This window comes from Camelus dromedarius, chromosome 8, assembly GCF_036321535.1.
Source record: "Camelus dromedarius isolate mCamDro1 chromosome 8, mCamDro1.pat, whole genome shotgun sequence".
Taxonomy (NCBI): domain Eukaryota; kingdom Metazoa; phylum Chordata; class Mammalia; order Artiodactyla; family Camelidae; genus Camelus; species Camelus dromedarius.
This window is the reverse complement of record NC_087443.1, coordinates 42,331,784-42,351,075: the sequence shown is the minus strand read 5'-3', so window position 1 is coordinate 42,351,075 and position 19,292 is coordinate 42,331,784. Positions and strand designations below refer to the sequence as shown.

The 19,292-nt window shown below is 38.3% G+C and overlaps 2 protein-coding genes across 13 annotated transcripts in view; one reads left to right on the top strand and one right to left on the bottom strand.

Moving 5' to 3' along the window:
* Positions 1–9,277, top strand: part of BICC1 (BicC family RNA binding protein 1) — a 328,975-nt gene extending 319,698 nt beyond the window's left edge. For 5 of the 6 annotated variants that reach the window (XM_064488159.1, XM_064488158.1, XM_031461294.2 and 2 more), the window contains 2 exons: positions 1,196–1,295; positions 6,691–9,277. In XM_064488159.1, coding sequence (XP_064344229.1) covers positions 1,196–1,295; positions 6,691–6,821 — 231 coding nt within the window. In that variant the 3' untranslated portion in view covers positions 6,822–9,277. Of the gene's footprint in view, positions 1–1,195; positions 1,296–4,000; positions 4,081–6,690 lie in introns of all 6 variants that reach the window. The other variant, XM_031461295.2, reaches the window with a different exon arrangement.
* FAM13C (family with sequence similarity 13 member C) overlaps positions 1–19,292 on the bottom strand; it is a 542,774-nt gene that overhangs the window by 9,879 nt on the left and 513,603 nt on the right. For 6 of the 7 annotated variants that reach the window (XM_064488166.1, XM_010985766.3, XM_031461297.2 and 3 more), the window contains one exon: positions 6,740–6,955. The gene's annotated coding sequence lies outside the window, so the exon portion shown is untranslated. The remainder of the gene's footprint in view (positions 1–6,739; positions 6,956–19,292) is intronic. The other variant, XM_031461300.2, reaches the window with a different exon arrangement.

Genomic DNA, 19,292 nt, shown 5'->3' with positions numbered 1-19,292 from the left:
CCCACTAAGCCTAAAATATTTATTCTCTGGACCTTTAAGAAGAGTTCGAGGATCCCTGAAATAATCTTCATTGACCAGAATTTCTAAAAAACATCTCTAGACCTGTTATAAATGATAAATAAAAAGGTTTCTCAAGATCTGGATGTACCTTCCAAATCAAAACAGAAAATTGCAAATTAATTTCCATATAATTTGAGTAAAAAGTATATCTTACTATTTTCAGGTGTGTTGAAATTTGGTACTGTTGCCTTCATGGAGGATATTTTCTAATATTCAGATATGACTTAACAAGAATCCCCCATTAAGCAACCTTCTGAGATTTATTTTAAGCAGGATGAAGATTTATTTTGCAGCTTTCACAGATGATCTGTCTATATGCATTGTTACTAACCATAGCTGCCAGCTCTTTTACCCCTTTGGTGAGTGCACTGCATTGTATCTAAGATCATGTTTAATGTCCACTACAACCCTGTGAGGTATGGTCTTGTCAACCCTAAGCGCCTACAACGCATAGTGGCACAGCGTCTGAGCCCAAGTCTCTCTGGCTTCAGAGCCTGTTGCCTTTCTGTTCTTCCAGACAGTCTCCAAAGGAAGGTGAGACTCTTGGGCTGCTTCCTTCCACACTTTGTTGCTGATGCCAGGTTGTACAGTTATACTGTTCCTGGAAATACTTCATATATGCCACTTTCAGAGATCGTCTGCTGGGCTGAGCCAAGTGTGTCACGGGTCTGAGGTAGTTAGTGAATTCTGCTGTGACTCGTATGTAGACTATAATGGAAGATACCACTTATGGTGCTATTTTTTTTTTTTAATGGGGAGACATTTAACCAAGTCAGAATCCAAAACTAAGAAATATTTTCTCGCTTGAACAGATAAGTGTTCCTCCTTTCACCAGTTCACAAAAACCGTGTAATTTGTGTTTTCCTTTTTGCCCTGAGTGCCAGGATGCTAAGACCTAAGTTTATATCTCAGGTGCAGTAAATCATTGGCTTAGACTGTCTTTGGCTAGAATTACCGCCTTCATTTTACCACCTCTGTTACTTAACTCTTGTCCCTGAGGTTTGTGACACCACCATTCTTTTCTGGAAGTAAGCAGAGCATAATGAATAAACAAGTGTAATAATGAGTTGAACCTATAAGGAGGAAGAAAATAAGTACTTAATATATTGATTATAGATTACTTTTTCACCCACAGATTGATCTTCAGACATTCCTCACTCTCACAGATCAGGATCTGAAGGAGCTGGGAATTACGACTTTTGGTGCCAGGAGGAAAATGCTGCTTGCAATCTCAGGTGAATATAAATGTTCTTATTCACATCTTAAAATCTGAAGAACCTCTGCCAGTGGTCTCAGCCAGCAGGGCTGGTTCTGCCCATCACTCGCTTCCTGTCCTGGGACTTCGTGGTTGTGCAGAGTGTTTTCCCACCAATGCTGACATATGCCAAGAACACCCCCACTCCTTCATTAAGGCATAGCCTGAAAACCTGCCTTGACAATGTCATTCCTTAAAATGGATCTCTTCAGGAAGGTCTAACCCAAATTCCCCTTGCAGAATGTGAGGATGAGGGAGCAGTTTAATTCTCCATTTCGTGGTTGTGTTAACTTATGATCACTGGGTTTGTGAATAATTATTCTGGGTTGGTTATCATGCTTTATAAATGCATGTGCCCTCATAAACCAGCTCAGGTCACTGCACCAGAGAAAAAGAATATGCTCCTGGGTATAGCTGGAACCTGGTAGTGTTTCTTGTCTTAATGCTTTTTAATTTTTCCCCAAGTTTTAATAGAATTTGTGAATCATAGAAGAGTGTAGTATCCTAAAAATAGTCACAGGATGAAGGAGAGTCTGAAGGTCTGTCTCCCAGACTGCCACTTTAGTGCATCTTTTGCATAAGAAAATATTCTATATGCATTTACTAGGTACCTCCGCCAGGTGATGAGTCGGGAGTTGGCAAATACTTAACGATGTACCTCAAAAAGATGTTGACAGAAATGAGGAAGAAAATTAGGGGGCAAAAAAATGATGTGCTTACTTTCTGAAGACTTTCTGATAAAGTTCATGAGTGTTAATTTTATATGTGTGCCAGTCTCTCAAAAAGACAGAGACACCAGGTGTCAGGTGTGGTGAGAAAATGACTTTGCTTTTTCAAAACACGGAATTTGCAGGCTTTGCTAGTTTGAGGCCAGCAGTGGCCTCCAACTGGTGAAAGTCCTTTCTTAAACAGCATTCTCTGATCAGATCATCAAGTAAAATTAAAAGCCTCCGTAGTTTTCCATTTTATTTTAGCAGCAGATCAACGCTACCCGCCACCCCAATATCTGCTTTAGATTTTAGATCTATATAAGCAGAGTAGCTTTAGGGCTGGAAATTCAGCCGTTGGGCAGCCTGTTAGGCTCCTCCATGGGTAAATAGAGTTCTGCACACAGCAGACTGAGAAGCCTTCTTCCACCCGGTGCACCCAGGCCGCTGCATTAATGGTGCTCCACAGGGCAGCCGCTGTTTCTTGTGCTTGTATCAGCTCGGTACAGTGGATAGAACGCTGTATTCAGAATAGGAGAACTGACATTTGCTTCTCCACATCATGAGCCCTTGGATGAGTTTCCAAACCTCTTTTGGTTTTGGTTTCATACCCATGACGGTGGATTGGCGTAGATGATCATGTAGGGTCACTTTCCATTTCTAAGCCCTGCCCTTCCATGTGATGGCTCACCAGGCGGAGTGAAGCGAACCTGAGGTTTTACCAGTACGTGTTATTAGGAGGGGTCCCTAGTTCTTTTTTACTGTCTATGCCAATATTATAGTTTTCAACTTGTTTACCCTAAAGCTCAGCTTCAGAGGGCTATTTCTGGATCCAAATTAACTTTATATATCTTTATATTCTTTTAATTGTTTGAAAGTAAAATTAATATACTGCTTGAAATTTGATTAACTCAGTCACCACACCAGTACTGTTAAAATATGCCAGTGGGCTAGCACATTTACACCAGAGAAGTGTATGTTTCAGAACGCCATAATCTTTCACTAGAGATTTGTGGGATGTCCGTGACAGTATAATGAATAGTCAGTCCTTTCTTTGTGCACCAACCCAATTACAAACTTTCTAAAACTTCCAGCAACAAGCACACATCTCTAAATATTTTCACAGGTTCCAGTTGCATCGTCAGTACCTCTGCTCTGGAATACATAGGTGATGTATTCCAGGTGTGTTCTGGGGAGTAGGGTGTGAAACAGGAGGCGTTTTGAGTCCTTGTTTAAAAAATATTTTCTCTAATCATCATCTTTAGTGTGGTTCTATTGAGATTGTAGCCTGCTTCTCCAAACTGCCTCTCAGTGGGGTTCACAGGTCCTCTTGCTTTTAAAGGGAGTTAAAGACTGAATAAGATGCCTTATGAATGCTCTGCACAGCAAGAAGTATTTGATTATTTTAAGGTTGATTTTGCCTTACTTTGTTGAGTGCATTTGTTTGAACCTGGTAAATCATTTTCTCTGCAAGAAATAAGTTTTTATAGAGAAACACTTCATCAAAAAGCTTCTTTTTCCAATTCAACTCATCTGATAACAGACATTCATTTATAGTCTCAGAGCACTTCATTTCCAGATAGATGCAGGGTCTCAGGGCAGCCTTGACTCCCGTTGGTCTTGTGGTTACACAGTTTAGCTATAGAGTTTGCTCAAAATTCCTTTTAAAAATTTTGTAGATTTTTAACTGGAAATCAAGAGTTGTTCTTTCAGTGTAAGGTTTTGTTTTGCTTTTAATCTTGGGCCAGAAGACATTTATTTTAATTGTTATAGGAGTTAAGATTTATCTCTAATAGAATGGACCAGAGAAAAAAAATTCTTTTTTCCCCCAAATTCACAAGTCGATTTTTCTCTGAGAATTATAGTGATTGGTTACCTAAGTGTACAGGAACTAAGTGAAAGGAAGTTTAGCATCCTGTTGACAGGCTTGCCGCCACGGCCTCAGGTAGATCTAACATCTCCCGACCTATTCTTTTAGTTTGTGACTCTGTTCAGATCCGCACCAAGATCCTGAGAGCTGCCAGGATTGTGTGAACCTTGGAATTTCAAAGAAAAAAGGTTGGTATTTTCCCAAACTACCCCTTAGGCCTACTGAAAAAAAAAATCAGAAGAGGGAGTTTGCTTTTTAATTTAAAAAACAACAAAAAACGGAAGTCTCTTTGGTAGGACTTGATTCTTGATAATCTCTCTAAAAGACTTACCTGTGTACTTCACACTCTTAGAAACTACATCTTTAGGGAATGGCTGACTTTCTTCATGATCATTTATTCTCTCAAAAATCTGGGGGATGTGACTTTTCACATTGAAGTTTTCAACATCTATTTAAAAATGTCTTCGGTGACCCGATCGTTTTCATGTGCTTAATTGTACATGTTTTATGTGCTAGGAGAGAACGGTGTTTGCCGCCTTCCTTTCTTTTCCTTCTCTATAGTGTGGGAGTGTCCTGGATTCATGGGTTATCCCCCCACGAGAACATGGAGGGCAAAGAAAGTCTCCTCATTTAAAGGCGATAAAAACTTTCCCAGGCTATGTTTAAGAGGATTCAGATATTTTTAATTCTCCTACAAGTGTGCCTTTAAATATATTCAATTGTCTTGATTTCTGAATTTTTTGTGTTTGTTTTTTAAACAGGACACACGTGATAGGAATGTCATTGCTACTGTTTCTGGGGGAACTTGAAACAGTAGCCATCCATATGCATGCCTGCATGTTTTTTACTCCTAATATCTTCCTTGCTTCTTTAGAGTTTCTAAGCTATGTTTTTCTGTTAAAAAAAAAAAACAATTTGGTATACATATAAAGTGCGAAAGGAAGGCTCTGTTATCCAGCATACCTGAAACTACCAATTTCTCAAACTTCTATTCCCGATGCCTTGGGTGGTCTCCACCCAGTGGGTAGATCCCTGCCGCCCACAGCATGGACCTTTGCCTCAGGCAGAAAGGGCTTCCTACTTCATCCGTTTCTGAAACTCAAGTTTTCTTATCTATAAAATGGAGGATGGTAGTATTACCTGCCCTTTAGGAGGACGGAAATAGAACATACTGAATGTAAAGTACTTGTCATATTAATAGGCTCTAATAAATCACTGTTGTTTTCTTTTCTCCCCTAAAACCTAGAGGTAAACAACAAAGAGGTGTCTCCCCTCTTGCAGTGCCCCTGTGGGGCAAACACTGACATTTTGGGAGGCAGTGGGGTGAAGTGTTAAGGTCACTGGTCCATCTTTCAGAACTTGGGAGACAAGAGCATGTCTGGCCAGATGGTTGTCCCTGGACACCTCTGACCCACTGCAACCTGCCTGAGTCTCTGTTCTCGTCCTCAGCTTTCCTGTAGCAGGCCATCGCTTGCCCTGTAACTTCAGATTTCAAAAAGGGATTGTATGTGTGTATGGTTGAAAAAGCACCGAGCACTTTGTAAATATTAGGTGCCGACTCACTTGCTCCACCTGACCCCCACCCTCCCAAAGAAAAACAGCTTTAAGCACATCATCTATATAATCCCTCTATCTGAGACTGAATAAATTTAAAGATACAGTTGACCCTTGAACCACATGGGCATTAATCCCTGTATAACTTAAGTCACTCTTTGTATCTGCAGTGCCTCCTTCCGCATCTGCAGATTCAGTCAACCACAGACCAGGTAATACTAGTATTTACTATTGAAAAATATCCACGTAGAAGTGGACCCAGTCAGTTCAAACCCACATGATTCAATGGTCAGCTGTACTTGCATTTGGCAGCTATCAGAAACCCCACTTTCCACAGACTGACAGTTCTGTCTACTTGTATGAATTCATTAGTGAGAATTGTATCAGTTGACTTGAGGATTTGTGAATGTGTGTATGAAGGGGAAGATGGGACACTGCTTCAAGTGTTCACCTTTGTGGTTAATCATTTTGAGTTGGGAAAAGACAAATTAAACAGCACTGTGGTTTCTTTAAAATTAAAATTGAGCATCTTAGTTTTTCCCTGAAAATTTAGATTCAAGTATTGGTCATTTTCAGTTGTGTTAATTTCCTAAACTGTTGCTATTTTTACTAAGTTGATTTTTTTACTCAAAGAAACCTGCTGGTAAGCTTCTTCGGATAGCTCTTCCTGACTCAAGGAGTGTAGGCAAATGAGTCCCTGGAGCCATGGGGCTGGGGCTTAACTCATCAGTATGCTCCTCCAATGTTCTTGTGTTTAGATGTGGAGTCTTCTTTTCATGTCTGATTTAAATAATTAATGACTTCTGTGTTTGATATGGGTGAGTTTATTGAGCTGTAATAATTTTCTGGGTCACTGGTATTGCATCCTCTCAACTGCCTTTTACCAGCTTCGATGGTCCCCCTCCCTTTGCCTCAAATGACATCTGGGATAGGTCGAACTGTTTATATTGTGTATCTGGACTTCAGAGGGTTCTGAGAATGACATATCCCCTGGGTAGTTTACAAACTGCAATGAAAACTATTTGCTGTCCTTGGTTCTCTCAGCTACAAGATGCTACCTTTCATATCAGACGTTCTAGCATTTCAAAAATGTCTTGACAGTGGACTAAAGGTTTTCCTTTTTGCTACCTACTTAACTTTCCCCCCAAAACTTAACCACATCACCATTTCTGAGCTCTAATGCCATGTCCTGAAGATTACAGAACTTCCCCACTGAGCTAACAATCCTCTCTTTCTCTCTCTAGAATTAAATAAAAACCGAAGAAAGCTTTTTGAACCACCAAATGCACGCACCTCTTTCCTGGAAGGCGGAGCAAGTGGGAGGCTACCCCGTCAGTATCACTCAGACATTGCTAGTGTCAGTGGCCGCTGGTAGCAGGACCCTTCAGGCACACGCCCGCCAACTCTGTCAAGTGGACACAGGAGCTCTGTGAACAGTCTTCACTGCACACCGTCCTCAGCACTCTGGGTGTCTGGTATCAGGACCAAAGCATCTTATTCGCACCTGAACTTTGTGCCAGAAAGGAAGAAAAAAGAGAAGATGTTCTTATGTCACCATACAGAATGCCACATGTGGATCACTTTTTTTTTAATGGCAATTGGACAGAATTTGCAATATGAGGATAGGGCTTTTTTTTCCCGTTTTTATTTACCTATATAACATGTGCACTGATTTTTTTTACTTAAAATGAAGGATGAGTTGACATCTGGGATGCCAGAAAACATAGAACTTATTTTGTTTGCTTTTTGGTATTTGGGGATTTTTAAAAAAATAATCAAAGTGGAATTTCCTGGCACTGCTTTAGAGCAATTGCTGAGGGCTTGCAGCACTTTACGCTTTCTAGCTTCTCGTCCTGTGGAAATGCTCTCTTTCATTTTCATGTCACTTGATGTATTGGTACGAATCGGATTTAGTCACATCTTTTCTGCGTTAAATTTTTATTTGAATTAGTACTGGATTATTAGTTTTTGTGCAGAATATTCTGTGACTTTGGGAAATAGTGACTCCACTTGGTTCTGGACCAGTTCTGTTCATTTATGTCAGCATCCTAGGAACACTCAGTGTTGAACCTAGTTCACCGTAACAGGTACAAGCAAAGAAAGACCAAATGGACTTTGCAATATTAACCCTTTGCAGTCATCATATTTAGCTGCTGCCTTTATTGCTAAAATGATCTTAATGGTTATCTGAAGGCAAAGGGCTATTCTTAGTATACTGCCACTAAAGGACACTTATTTATATCAAACTTTTATTTTTAGATATTATAAGCATACAGTACATAACTGATTAAATTGATATCTACTAGAGATTTATGATAGAGAATGGACGGCATTCAATAACTGGAGCCCTAGATTGTCACTTTATTTAAAAAAGACAAATAATCATCTGACAAGACAGCACTGTTGCCATTAGGAGGAGAAATACATTACTGTCTTTATGTACACATTAGCTGTGCTCCATATGGTCACAGGACTTTCCTAAAACCACATCTGTCTGCTTGAAGTAGACTTGGGTTTGTTGAGAATGGAAAGGCTTTATTTGAGTCTCCAGGGTAACAATTTATAAAGACAGCTGAATTCTGAAGGAGGGGGAAAAAAAGACTATTTTGTAAGTGGCTAACTCATCGTTACAATCTTATACTGTGAAAGTCCAAGAAATCAGGCAACATTGTTTCCTAGGTCTTTTCAGACATCTTCTTATGGATTTATGAAGGGTTTTCAATCCATGAAGAAAATCACTAAGTGCCTTTCTTTCTTTAAAGCATTATTATTTCCAAGTGTATTAATTTGTTGGAAAACTTTCCCATAGGAAATGTTGTGACTTACCTGTACTGTAATGACTTATTTATGTTCAGTATTCAAGACTTTCTACGTGGACATAAACCACTGTCACGTCCTCTCCTCAGAAGGCATTAGATAATCATACAGAACAACTGGGGACTTTCATACAAGTGCGGGATCAGAAACACTTGTCTGACATTTTTCCATGGCTAAGTGTTACCATTAAGGTAAGAACAAGAATTAAAATTTTGCACAGAGAAAAATTCACTTAAAAAAATTGGTTACCTTGAAGGCATAGATAATGGACCTGTCATAAAATTATCAATTGTAACGGCTCTAAGGGGATGTAGAACTAACTTGCTCCCTGTGCAAATACAATGGTATCATCCTGCACACGTCACATGTATGCAGGTCACTACGGGAAGCTCCCTGCCTTATGGGGCTGTATGAACACATCATGCTACACATTCAGCACAGGGTAAGAATTCCAGATCTGTTTCCTGTTCAACAACTATACTTACTAAGATCTTCCCAAATAGAAAATAATCATTTAGAGTTTTATCCCAGCTCTCAACCTGTTGCATCTGTAGCAGGAGGAAGATGGAATGGATTTACAGTGTTAAGTTGATACAGGTTTTATGAACAGTGCTTTAATATTATGCCAAAGGGAAAAGTGTCCCAATTAAACTAGATTAAATAGGGTGGCTAAAAAAAATAAATAAAAACACTGGAAATGACTTTTCTCACTTTCTCTTGATGCAATGAAGGGAATATGACACTACAGTATACGGTGTTATCAGTGTTATATGATGCACAAAATATTTGGATTATTTGAATAAATGTTAGTTTTTAATCAATCTGTGCCTTAATAGTGACCGGTTATCTGTAAATATAGAACAGATACAGATTGTATTTTTGTGTGGGTTTTTTGTCCTTTTAGTGATTTTTTTTTAAAAATGAAAGATGGAATTAAACATTGAAAATGGGAATTTTTCTAAACTAATCAATTGTTATATGAAAAATAAATTTATATAATCCGTTTGTATTGCCCTTGCTAGATGAAATGAGTCTTTGTTTTCTAACTTTTTTTTTTTCTGTTTTCAGCAGAATTGAATATGCACTCTCTGTCCTGTTGTCTTGCATTGATGGTCCTCATTTTCAGCTAGAAGCTAAGGCACTTTATTTGAGCCAGAGAATCAAGGACCAGTAATCAGCCATCCGTTCTGTGGCCACCCATAGGTACATACAAAAAGAGTAAGATTATGAACAGGTTTATTCTTCTTCTTTCTTTTATAAAGACTCAGGTATACGATTGCTTTGATGTCTTCATCCATCAGCAAAGGAGCTCCTTACTAAAGTGATGCTGGGCTTCTTGACCCAGGTTCCCATTTCAGAAACTAACCACTGTGCTATCATGCTGGATGGTTACTGTGCCTTGCCCTGAGATTTGTCTAAATCTCAGAAACCCTAGCCCTCCACCCATTATGCTCCCAGAAATATCTCCACTTAAATTACGTGTGCCAATGGTTCTTAAAAATTGTTTCTAGCACAAGAGTTCTTTTGATAACTAGAAATATTACTTGGGAACCCAATATTAAATAATTCATCCGTTAACTCATTCATTCATTACATAAATACTTAATGAGAGCTAAGTACCAGACCCTGTTCTAGGGACACCAGTAATTGAACCATAAAGCCTTATCCTCACTAAGCTTACATTCAAAATGAAGAAAGACGAAAGTGTTGTAGATGAATAGAAGGATGGAATACCCTACCCTTTAACACAGGCCTCCGTGAATTTATAGCACTTCAAGCCAACTCGAGTGCTGCCTAGAAACCCTGGTTTTTGACAAAACTTTTGAAAGTACCTATCTCATAAAAACAGGCCTTTGCTCCCAGTGCAGCATATTGACACCTCCCCTTCCTTTTTCTAGGTTTCATAGGTTTAATCACATTCTTAAAAGGAGTGTGTGGCCAAAAGGGTTATGACACACCTTGTACAATGACCTGTCACTTCTTAGATTTGACTCCAAGTGACTTTGCAGTATTTGGGAATCAAGTTTACCTTGAGAGAATATGCGTTTGCTATCCCTGAGGATACTCCAAGAAGGCAGTCATAGAGAGTGATGCCACCCGGATGGTAACAGGTTATTCCTGACTTTGCTTCCCTTCACTAAAACAAAAACTAATCACTATTGATGGACAAGACACCACTAAGGAGGGGCTTGCAACAACCGGGGCTCAGGTCTTGGCAGTCTGAGTTCCTCCCTGCAGTGCCCAAGTAGCATTCCCAGCCAGCGGTTTTGCTCATCTGCAGAATCAAGAAGGGAGCACAGTCTGACGAGGAAACTCAGAGGGGTGCAGGGGTGCTGGTCTGCCTCATTCAGGCCCTGGGGCCTGGTCTGCCCATGCCAGGTAACGGAGCTGAGTCATAGCTCCACCCACCGCCAATCCTGGCTCCAGGCACCTTCTGACCAGAAGCCCTGTTTGGGAAAATCTGGGAGTTACCTGAAGCGGGCCCTCCCAGTCCCACTCAGGCAGGAGGGCCGAGTCATAGCCCCAGCCTCTGTGGAGTGTGACGCTTCCACTCCATCTGACAGGAAGGGGCTGTATCACAACACCTGGAAGCTGCTGCAAAACCCAGTAATGCTCAACCTGAGAGGCGGGAGATCAGAGATGACCTCCTTCAGAGCAAAGCAAATGGCCCTGTGTGGGTTGGGTTGAATCAAAACCACAAACAAAGAGACTTTCATGGGCGCTGCTCCTCCCACTGCATTAGGGAGGGAAATGAATTCATATCGTTACTCAATGTTGAATACAGCCTTCAGGCTGCCTGACTAGAGAACCTAATCAGAGAACACCGCAGAGCCCCTCTAACAACCCTGCTTATGGCAGCCCTTAAAAGGAGCAAGCCATGGCTTTTTCCCATCTGCAGAGCAGAACCAGTGGCCTCATCTGACCAACGTATTCAGTGCACGCTCTTGCCTGATTCCAGTCCCCAAACAAGCTGTGTAGCCCCTGGGTCCTATCCTACAACCCTGCCAAGCAGGCTAATTCATAGCCCCACCTACTGCTGAGTATAGTACCCAGTAGTGACCATTTAATAAACATCACCAGAGAATCCAGGCAACTGCGGAGCCCATCCTACAGCTTCCCTGGGCAGGGAACCAAGCAGCCACAGTCTGTCCAGCTGTTCTCAGCTATGGCTCATGCCTCACCCCAACCTCAGAGCTCAAACAGTTGCCTTGCTCCAAAATAGACCTTAATAGCAGTTGCCCACCTGCCCAAGGATGTTACCAGCAGACACGCCCAGAAAAACCAACTGAGCTGACTGGTGAAAAACTGTCTCTGCCTAAGTAAACCAGCAAAGTCTGGAAGGGGAACCTACTTATTCAAATACAACAACATAAGAAATAAAGGATCACAAAACATCAGGTAAATGTGGCAACATGCAAGGAGATTAATAAATCACTAATAAATGAGCCTAAAGAAATGGAGGGCTAGTAAATGTCAGGGAAATAATTCATAATAATCCTCAAAGAAATTCAATGAGATACAAGAACATAGAGGCAACACAATGAAATTCGGAAAATAGTCCATGAACAAAATGAGAAGTTCAGTAAAGAAAAAGAAACCACACCCCAAAAAACCATACTGGGAATCCTAGAGCTGAAAAAAGTAGAATAACTGAATTGAAGAATTTGATAGAGAGCCTTGAAAGCAGGCTTGATCATGCAGAAGAAAGAACCAGCAACCTGGAAGATAAAACATTTAAAATTATGTAGTTGAGGAACAAAAAGGATGAAAAAGAGGAGGCAGGTTGGCAGAGCAGGAGATTCTGAGCCCAACTCCTCCCACTGACACACCAAACTACATATAGAACAACTTTCTCTGAGAACAACCTAAAGACAAGTAGAACAGCTCTTCTACAACTAAGGATATAAGGGAAAAAACACTTGAGACAGGTAGAAGGGGCAGAGACACAATCTAGTCAGGGCCAACAACCCTAGAGGGTGGCCCACAAGCAGAAGGGGCTATCACAAAGTTGGAGATCCCACCTAAGAAGTTAGGAGTTAAAGCCCCAAATTGAGAACTGCAGCCCTGGGGATGGCACTGGGAATATAAGCCCCCTTAACTGGTTTTGAAAACCCTTGGGACTTACAATCAGGAGTGCCAGAGGACAAGAGGAAACCAAGAATTTGCTCTTAAAGGGGTCACTTGCTCTAAGTTTCAGCATAGAGGCAGCAGAATGAAAAAAGTACCTGTTACTCTAGCCAGTCTGCTAAGACAGCCTTAGCATGCCCCTCACCCCCCAGCCTATTCTGAGCTCCAGTTCTAGACCTCCTTACCCACCAGGGCAGCAATTCCCAGTGCACCACAGGAGAAGCCATGGTCTATGATGGGCTCCAGTGGCCCTCACCCTAACCAAGGTGAAGACCCCAGTGTAACCTTAGAATCCCTGGCTTTTAGCAGGCTCTGACCCCAGCCCCTAGTCCCCAACCCCTACCTACCAAGGTGACTGTCTTGGCATGCCCTGGGAGAATCCCTGGTCCATGACCACTTCAGCTCCAACCCTTCTGCCAAAGCCACCAGACACACAGAGTCTGCATAGGGATGCTTCGACACAAGGGCATACTTTCAAAACTGGGAGAGTAATTGTCACCTAATTTGTAAACACAGAAAGTCAAACAAAATGAAGACAGAGAATGTGTTTCAAATGAAAGAAAAAGACTGAACCCTACCAAAAAAACAAACAAACAAACAAAAAAACACTAATGAAACAGAGATGAGTGATTTATCTGATAAATAGTTCAAAGGAATGGTCACTAAAATGCTCCCTAAACTTGGGAGAAGAATGGAGAACACAATGAGCACTTCAAGAAGAATTATAAAATATAGAAAAGAACCAATCAGAGCTGAAGAATGCTATAACTGAGACAAAAACTACACTGCAGGGAATCAATAGCATATTAGACATAAAGGGGGAAAAGTGACAGTAATACAGTAATAGTGGGGAACTTTAACACCCCACTTACATCAGTGGATAGATCATCTAGAAAAAAAACTAATGAAGAAATAGTGGTTTTTAATGACACATTAGCTCAAATGGAGATTATATATATGTATGTATATCCATATATCTATATCTATATATATAGAGAGAGAATATGAATGAGAGAGAGAGAGAGAATTCCATCACATAACAGCAGAATATACATTCTTTTCAAATGCACTTGGAACTTTCTCCAGGATAGATCACAAGCAAGGCCACAAAACAAGTATCAGTAAATTTAAGAAGACTGAAATCATACCAAAGATCTTTTTCACCCACAACATATGCAACATGAAATTAATTACAGGAAGAAAACTTGAAAAAAAACACAAGACACTGAGACTAAACAATATGCAACTAAAAAACCAATGGGTCAACAAAGAAACCAAAGAGGAAAAATTTTTAAAAAGCACCTTGAGATGAATGAAAATAGAAACACAACTTTCCAAAATCTAAGTGACACAGCAAAAGCAACTGTAAGAGGGAAGTTCATAGTGATACAGGCCAACCTCAAAAAATAAGAAAATGCCAAATAATCTAGTTTTACAACTAAAGGAATTAGAAGAACAAAGCCAAAAGGTAATATAAAGAAGAAAATAATAAATATTAGAGCAGAAATAAATAAAATAGAGACTAAAAAATAAAAGAAAAAATCCATGAAACTAAGAGCTATTTTTTTAAAGATATAAAAAAAATTAACAAACGTTTACTCTGACTCATAAAAGAAAAAGAGGACCCAAAAGATAAAATTGGACGAAAGGGGAAATTACAACTGATACCACAGAAATACAATCAAAAGAGAATATACAATTATATGCAAACAGAATGGACAACCTAGAAGAAATGGATAAATTCCTAGAAACACAATATTCCAAGACTGAATCAGGACTAAACAGACTATCTGAACAGACCAATCACTAGTAATGAAATTGAATCAGTAGTCAAAAAACTCCCCCAAAACAAAAGTCCAGGACCAAATGGCTTCATGGGGGAATTCTACCAAACATTTAGAGTTAGTACCTTTCCTTTTCAAACTATTCTAGAATACTGAAGAGGAGGGAATATGCCCAAACTCATTTTACAAGGCCAGCATTACCTAATACCAAAATAGAAAAGGACACTATCAGAAAACTACTGATCAATATCTTGGGTGAATATAGATGCAAAAATTCTCAATGAAATACAAGCAAACCATATTCAGCAGCACATTAAAAGTATCATTCACCATGGTCAAGTGGGATTTATTGCTGGATGCCAGGATGAATCAAAATATGCAAACCAATCAATATGATACATCACATTAATAAAATGAAAGAAAAAAAACACTATGATCATCTCAATAGATACAGAAAAAGCATTTGACAAAATCAATATCTTTTCATGATAAAGAGTCTTAACAAATTAGGTATGAGAAAGAAAAATGCCATATATCCCTTCTATGTGTAATCTAAAATAATAAGGACACAAATGAACTAATTATTATTTATAACTCAGATGACTGATTTCTTGAATATGTGTAAGCACATCTGACTGTCCTTTATGATTGGATTACCACATTCTGTTTATTCTTATTTTGTGGTTGGCTTTATTCCTTTGTTAACTATGTAAGTTTAAAAAGCTAAAGCTCTAATCTGTTCTTAGAAACAATGATCAGTACATATATTTAAACTAAAAAAAATGTGCAGTATATTGTGTATATATATATTCACATGCAATATAATGTTTATGTGCAAAAAAGTAAGGTATAAAAGAAATGTATCTCAATGTAATAAAGCCCACAGCTAACATCATACTTAATGGAGAAAGGTTGAAAGCTTTTCCTAGAAGACCAGAAATAAGATAAGGGTGTCCACTCTCTACACTCTTATTCAACATAGGACTGGAAGTCCTAGCCAGAGCATCAGGCAAGAAAAAGAAATAAAATCATCAAAATTGAAAAACAAAGTAAAATTGTCTCTCTCTGCAGATAACATGATTTTATATGTAGAACATCCTTAAAGATCCCATTGAAACACTGTTATTTCTAATCAATGAATTTGGTAAAGCTGCCAGATGCAAAATTAACCTACAAAAATCAACAGCATTTCTACCTACTAACAAAAATTACCTAAAAAATAAAGAAATGGATCTCATTTACAAAAGAATAAAAATAGTAAATACTTAGGAATAAATTTAACCTAGGAAGTAAAAGATCTATCTCTGAAAATTGCAAGACATCAAAGAAAGAAACTGAAGAAAACAAATAAATAGAATAATATACCATGGACATGGATTAGAAGAATTCATACTGTTCAAATGTCCATAACTACCCAAAACCATCTGTAGATTCAGCATAATCCCTATCAAGATTCCAATGGCATTTTTTAACAGAAGTAGGAAAAAACCTAGATTTTTATATAGAACCACAAAGACTCCAAATAGCCAAAGCAATCCCGAGAAAGAACAAAGCAGGAAGAATCATCCTTCTTGATTTCAAGCTATACTATAAACCTATAGTAATCAAACCAGTATAGTTTTAGATAAAAACAGAGAAATAATGGAACAGAAATAAACCCAAACATACATGGTCAACTAATATTTAAAATGGAGCCAGAGATAGTCGACAGAGAAAAGGCAGTCTTTCTAATAAATTGTCATTCACATGTAAAAGAATGTAACAATATCCCTATCTTACTTTGCTCACAAAAATTAACTCAAAATGGATTAAAGTATTAAATGTAAGACCTGAAACTGAAACCATGAAACTTCTAGAAGAAAATACATGAAAAAAGCTCCTTGATGTGGGTCTTGGCAATGATTTTTTGATACGACTTCTAAAGCCCAAGCAACAAAAGCAAAAATAAAAAGTGAGACTACATCAAACTAAAATGCTCTGCACAGCAAAAGAAACAGTCAACAAAATGGAAAGATAATCCAGGAATGAGAAAAAATATTTTCAGTCCATACATCTGATCAGGAGTTAATATCCAGAATACATGAAGAACTCATACAACTCAAAAGCAAAAAACCAAAAAATCCAATTAAAATAGGGCAAAAGAACTGAATAGATTTTTTTCCCCCAAAGAAGATACAGGAATGGCCAACAAATACAAGATAGGATGCTCTACATCACTAGTCATTAGGGAAATGCCAATCAAAACCACAATGAGGTAGCACCTGATGCCTGTTAGAATGACCATCATGAAAAAGATGAGGGAATAAATGTGTCAAGTGTGGAGAAAAGGGAGTCCTTGTGCACTACTAGTGGAACCGTATACTAGTATAGCCACTGTGGAAAACAGAGTGGAAGATTTTTTTTTAAATTAAAAATAAAACCATCATGTGATCCAGCAAATCCACTTCTGGAAATATATCCAAAGCAAACAAAGACACTAACTTGAAAAGATACCACCCCTATGTTCATAGCAGCAATATTATTTACGATATCCAAGACATGAAAGCAACCTAAAGGTCTATCAATGGATAGAGTTTAAGATTAAGAAGTTGTGGTAAATAAATACAATGGAGCATTCATTATTCAGCCATTAAAAATGAGAAAATTCTGTTATCTGCAACAACATAGACTGAACATGAGGGCTTTATGCTAACTGAAATAAGTTAAAGAAAGACAAATGTAGTATTATCTCACTCACATGTGGAATCTAATTTTTTAAATTCATAGAAAAAGATTAGATTTATGGAAGCCAGAGGCAGAAGGTGGTTGAAAGGTACAAACTTCCAGTTACAAGATAAGTACGTGATGATAAAACATGATGACTATAGTTAACACTTCTGTATGATATATAGGAAAGTGGTTTAGAGGGTAAATCCTAAGAGGCCTCATTACAAGGAAATAATTTTTCTTGCTTTTTCTTTTTATTGCATCTATGTAAGATGATGGGTGATAAATGTTGCAGCAATCATTTTACAACATGTGCAAGTTAAACTATTATGCTGCACACCTTAAATTTATCGAGAGATGTATGTCAATTATAGCTCAATAAAACTGGGGGGAAATGCAGTAATATTCAGAAGTTAATTCCAAAAATAGACCTCCCAATTGTTTTATGTATCCCTTAACAGCCTATTGCGGATATGGATGATTTTAGTACTTTTGTCTTTTACCTTCCTACTAGCTTTTTGCATAAAGGATTTCTGACCTTTACTGTATGTTTGCCTTTACCAATGAGCTTTTTAATTCCATAATTTTCTTGTTTCTAGTTGTGGCAGTAATCATGAGGAGAGGAGACTACAAATGCAGGGTTTTAAAAATGCACTTGATATTAAGAGATTGGCAACTTAAAACAATTTATACACACACACACACACACACATATACTCATACATATATACACATATATACATATACATATACATATACATATATATATATATATATATATATATATATATATATATATATATGTAGAGAGAGAGAGGGAGACTGCTATATAAAAAACTCATGGTAATTACACACCAAAAATTTATAATAGGTATACACACAAAAAAAGAGAAAGGAATCCAAACATAACACTAAAGGTAGTCATCAAATCATATGAGAAAAGAACAAAAGAAAGGGGAAAAAAGACCTGCAAAACAACCCCCAAACAAGTAACAAAATGGCAATAAGAACACACATATCAATAATTACCTAAAATGTAAATGGACTAAATGTTCCAATCAAAAGACATAGAGTGGCTGAATGGATACAAAAACTAGACTCATATATATGCTGCCTACAAGAGACACACTTCAGACCTAAAGACACACAGACTGAAAGTTAGAGGATGGAAAAAGGTATTCCATGCAAATGGAAATCAAAAGAAAGCCAAAATAGCAATACTTAATATCAGACAAAATAGACTTCAAAATAAAGACTGTTACAAGAGACAAAAGATACTACATAATAATCAAGGAATCAACCAAGAAGAAGATATAACAATTAGAAATACATGCACCCAACATAGGAGCACCTCACTATACAAGGCAAATATTAACAAACATAGAAGGAGAGATCAACCTAATACAGAACTACTAGGAGACTTCAAAAACCCCACTGACATCAATGGACAGATCATCCAGACAAAATTAATAAGGAAGCACTGGCCTTAAATGACACACTAAATCAGATGGACTTAATTGATAGAGGTATACATTTCATCTGAAGGCAATAGAATATACTGTCAAGTGCACATGAAACAATCTCCAAGATAGATCCCATGCTAGGCCACAAAACAAGCCTCAGTGAATTTAAGAGAACTGAAATTTTATCAGACATCTTTTCCGACCACAATGCTATGAGACTAGAAATCAACTACAAGAAAAAAAAAAAACTGTGAAAACACAAACACATGGAGGCTAAACAATGTGCTACTAAACAATCAATGGATCACTGAAGAAATCAAAGGAGAATTCAAAAAGTACTTAGAGACAAATGAAAATGAAAACATAATGAACCAAAACCTCTGGGACAAAGCAAAAATAGTTCTAAGAGGAAAGTATATAGTGATACAAGCTTACCTCAGGAAACAAGAACAATCTCAAATAAACAACCTAAACTTACACCTAAAGCAATTAGAGAAAGAATAACAAAACCCAAAGTTAGTAGAAGGAAAGAAATCATAAATATTAGAGCAGAAATAAATAGAAATTTAAAAAACAATAGCGGGGGGTGCCAGGATGGTGCAGTAGAAGGATACTCCAAGCTTGCCCTCTCCCACAAATACACCAAGAGAGACATCCACAGACCCACCCATTCACTCAGAACACCTGCTGAACTTTGACAGAATATCACCTTCTTCAAAAGACAAAATTTCTCACAAAATCTGGTAGGAAAAAAAAAAAAGGAAAGGAAATTAGCGTGGTACTTGTCCCACAGGGAGGGAGAAGCAAAGAAGAATAGCACTCTTATGCTGGGATGCCCCTTCTCCAATGGAGAGGTCAGTGGGGACAGAGGGATAACCTCCAAAGCTCAGAGGAATGCACAGCAGCCTCTTGGCCAACAGAACTGAAACCAGCATAAGGGTCTCTGTG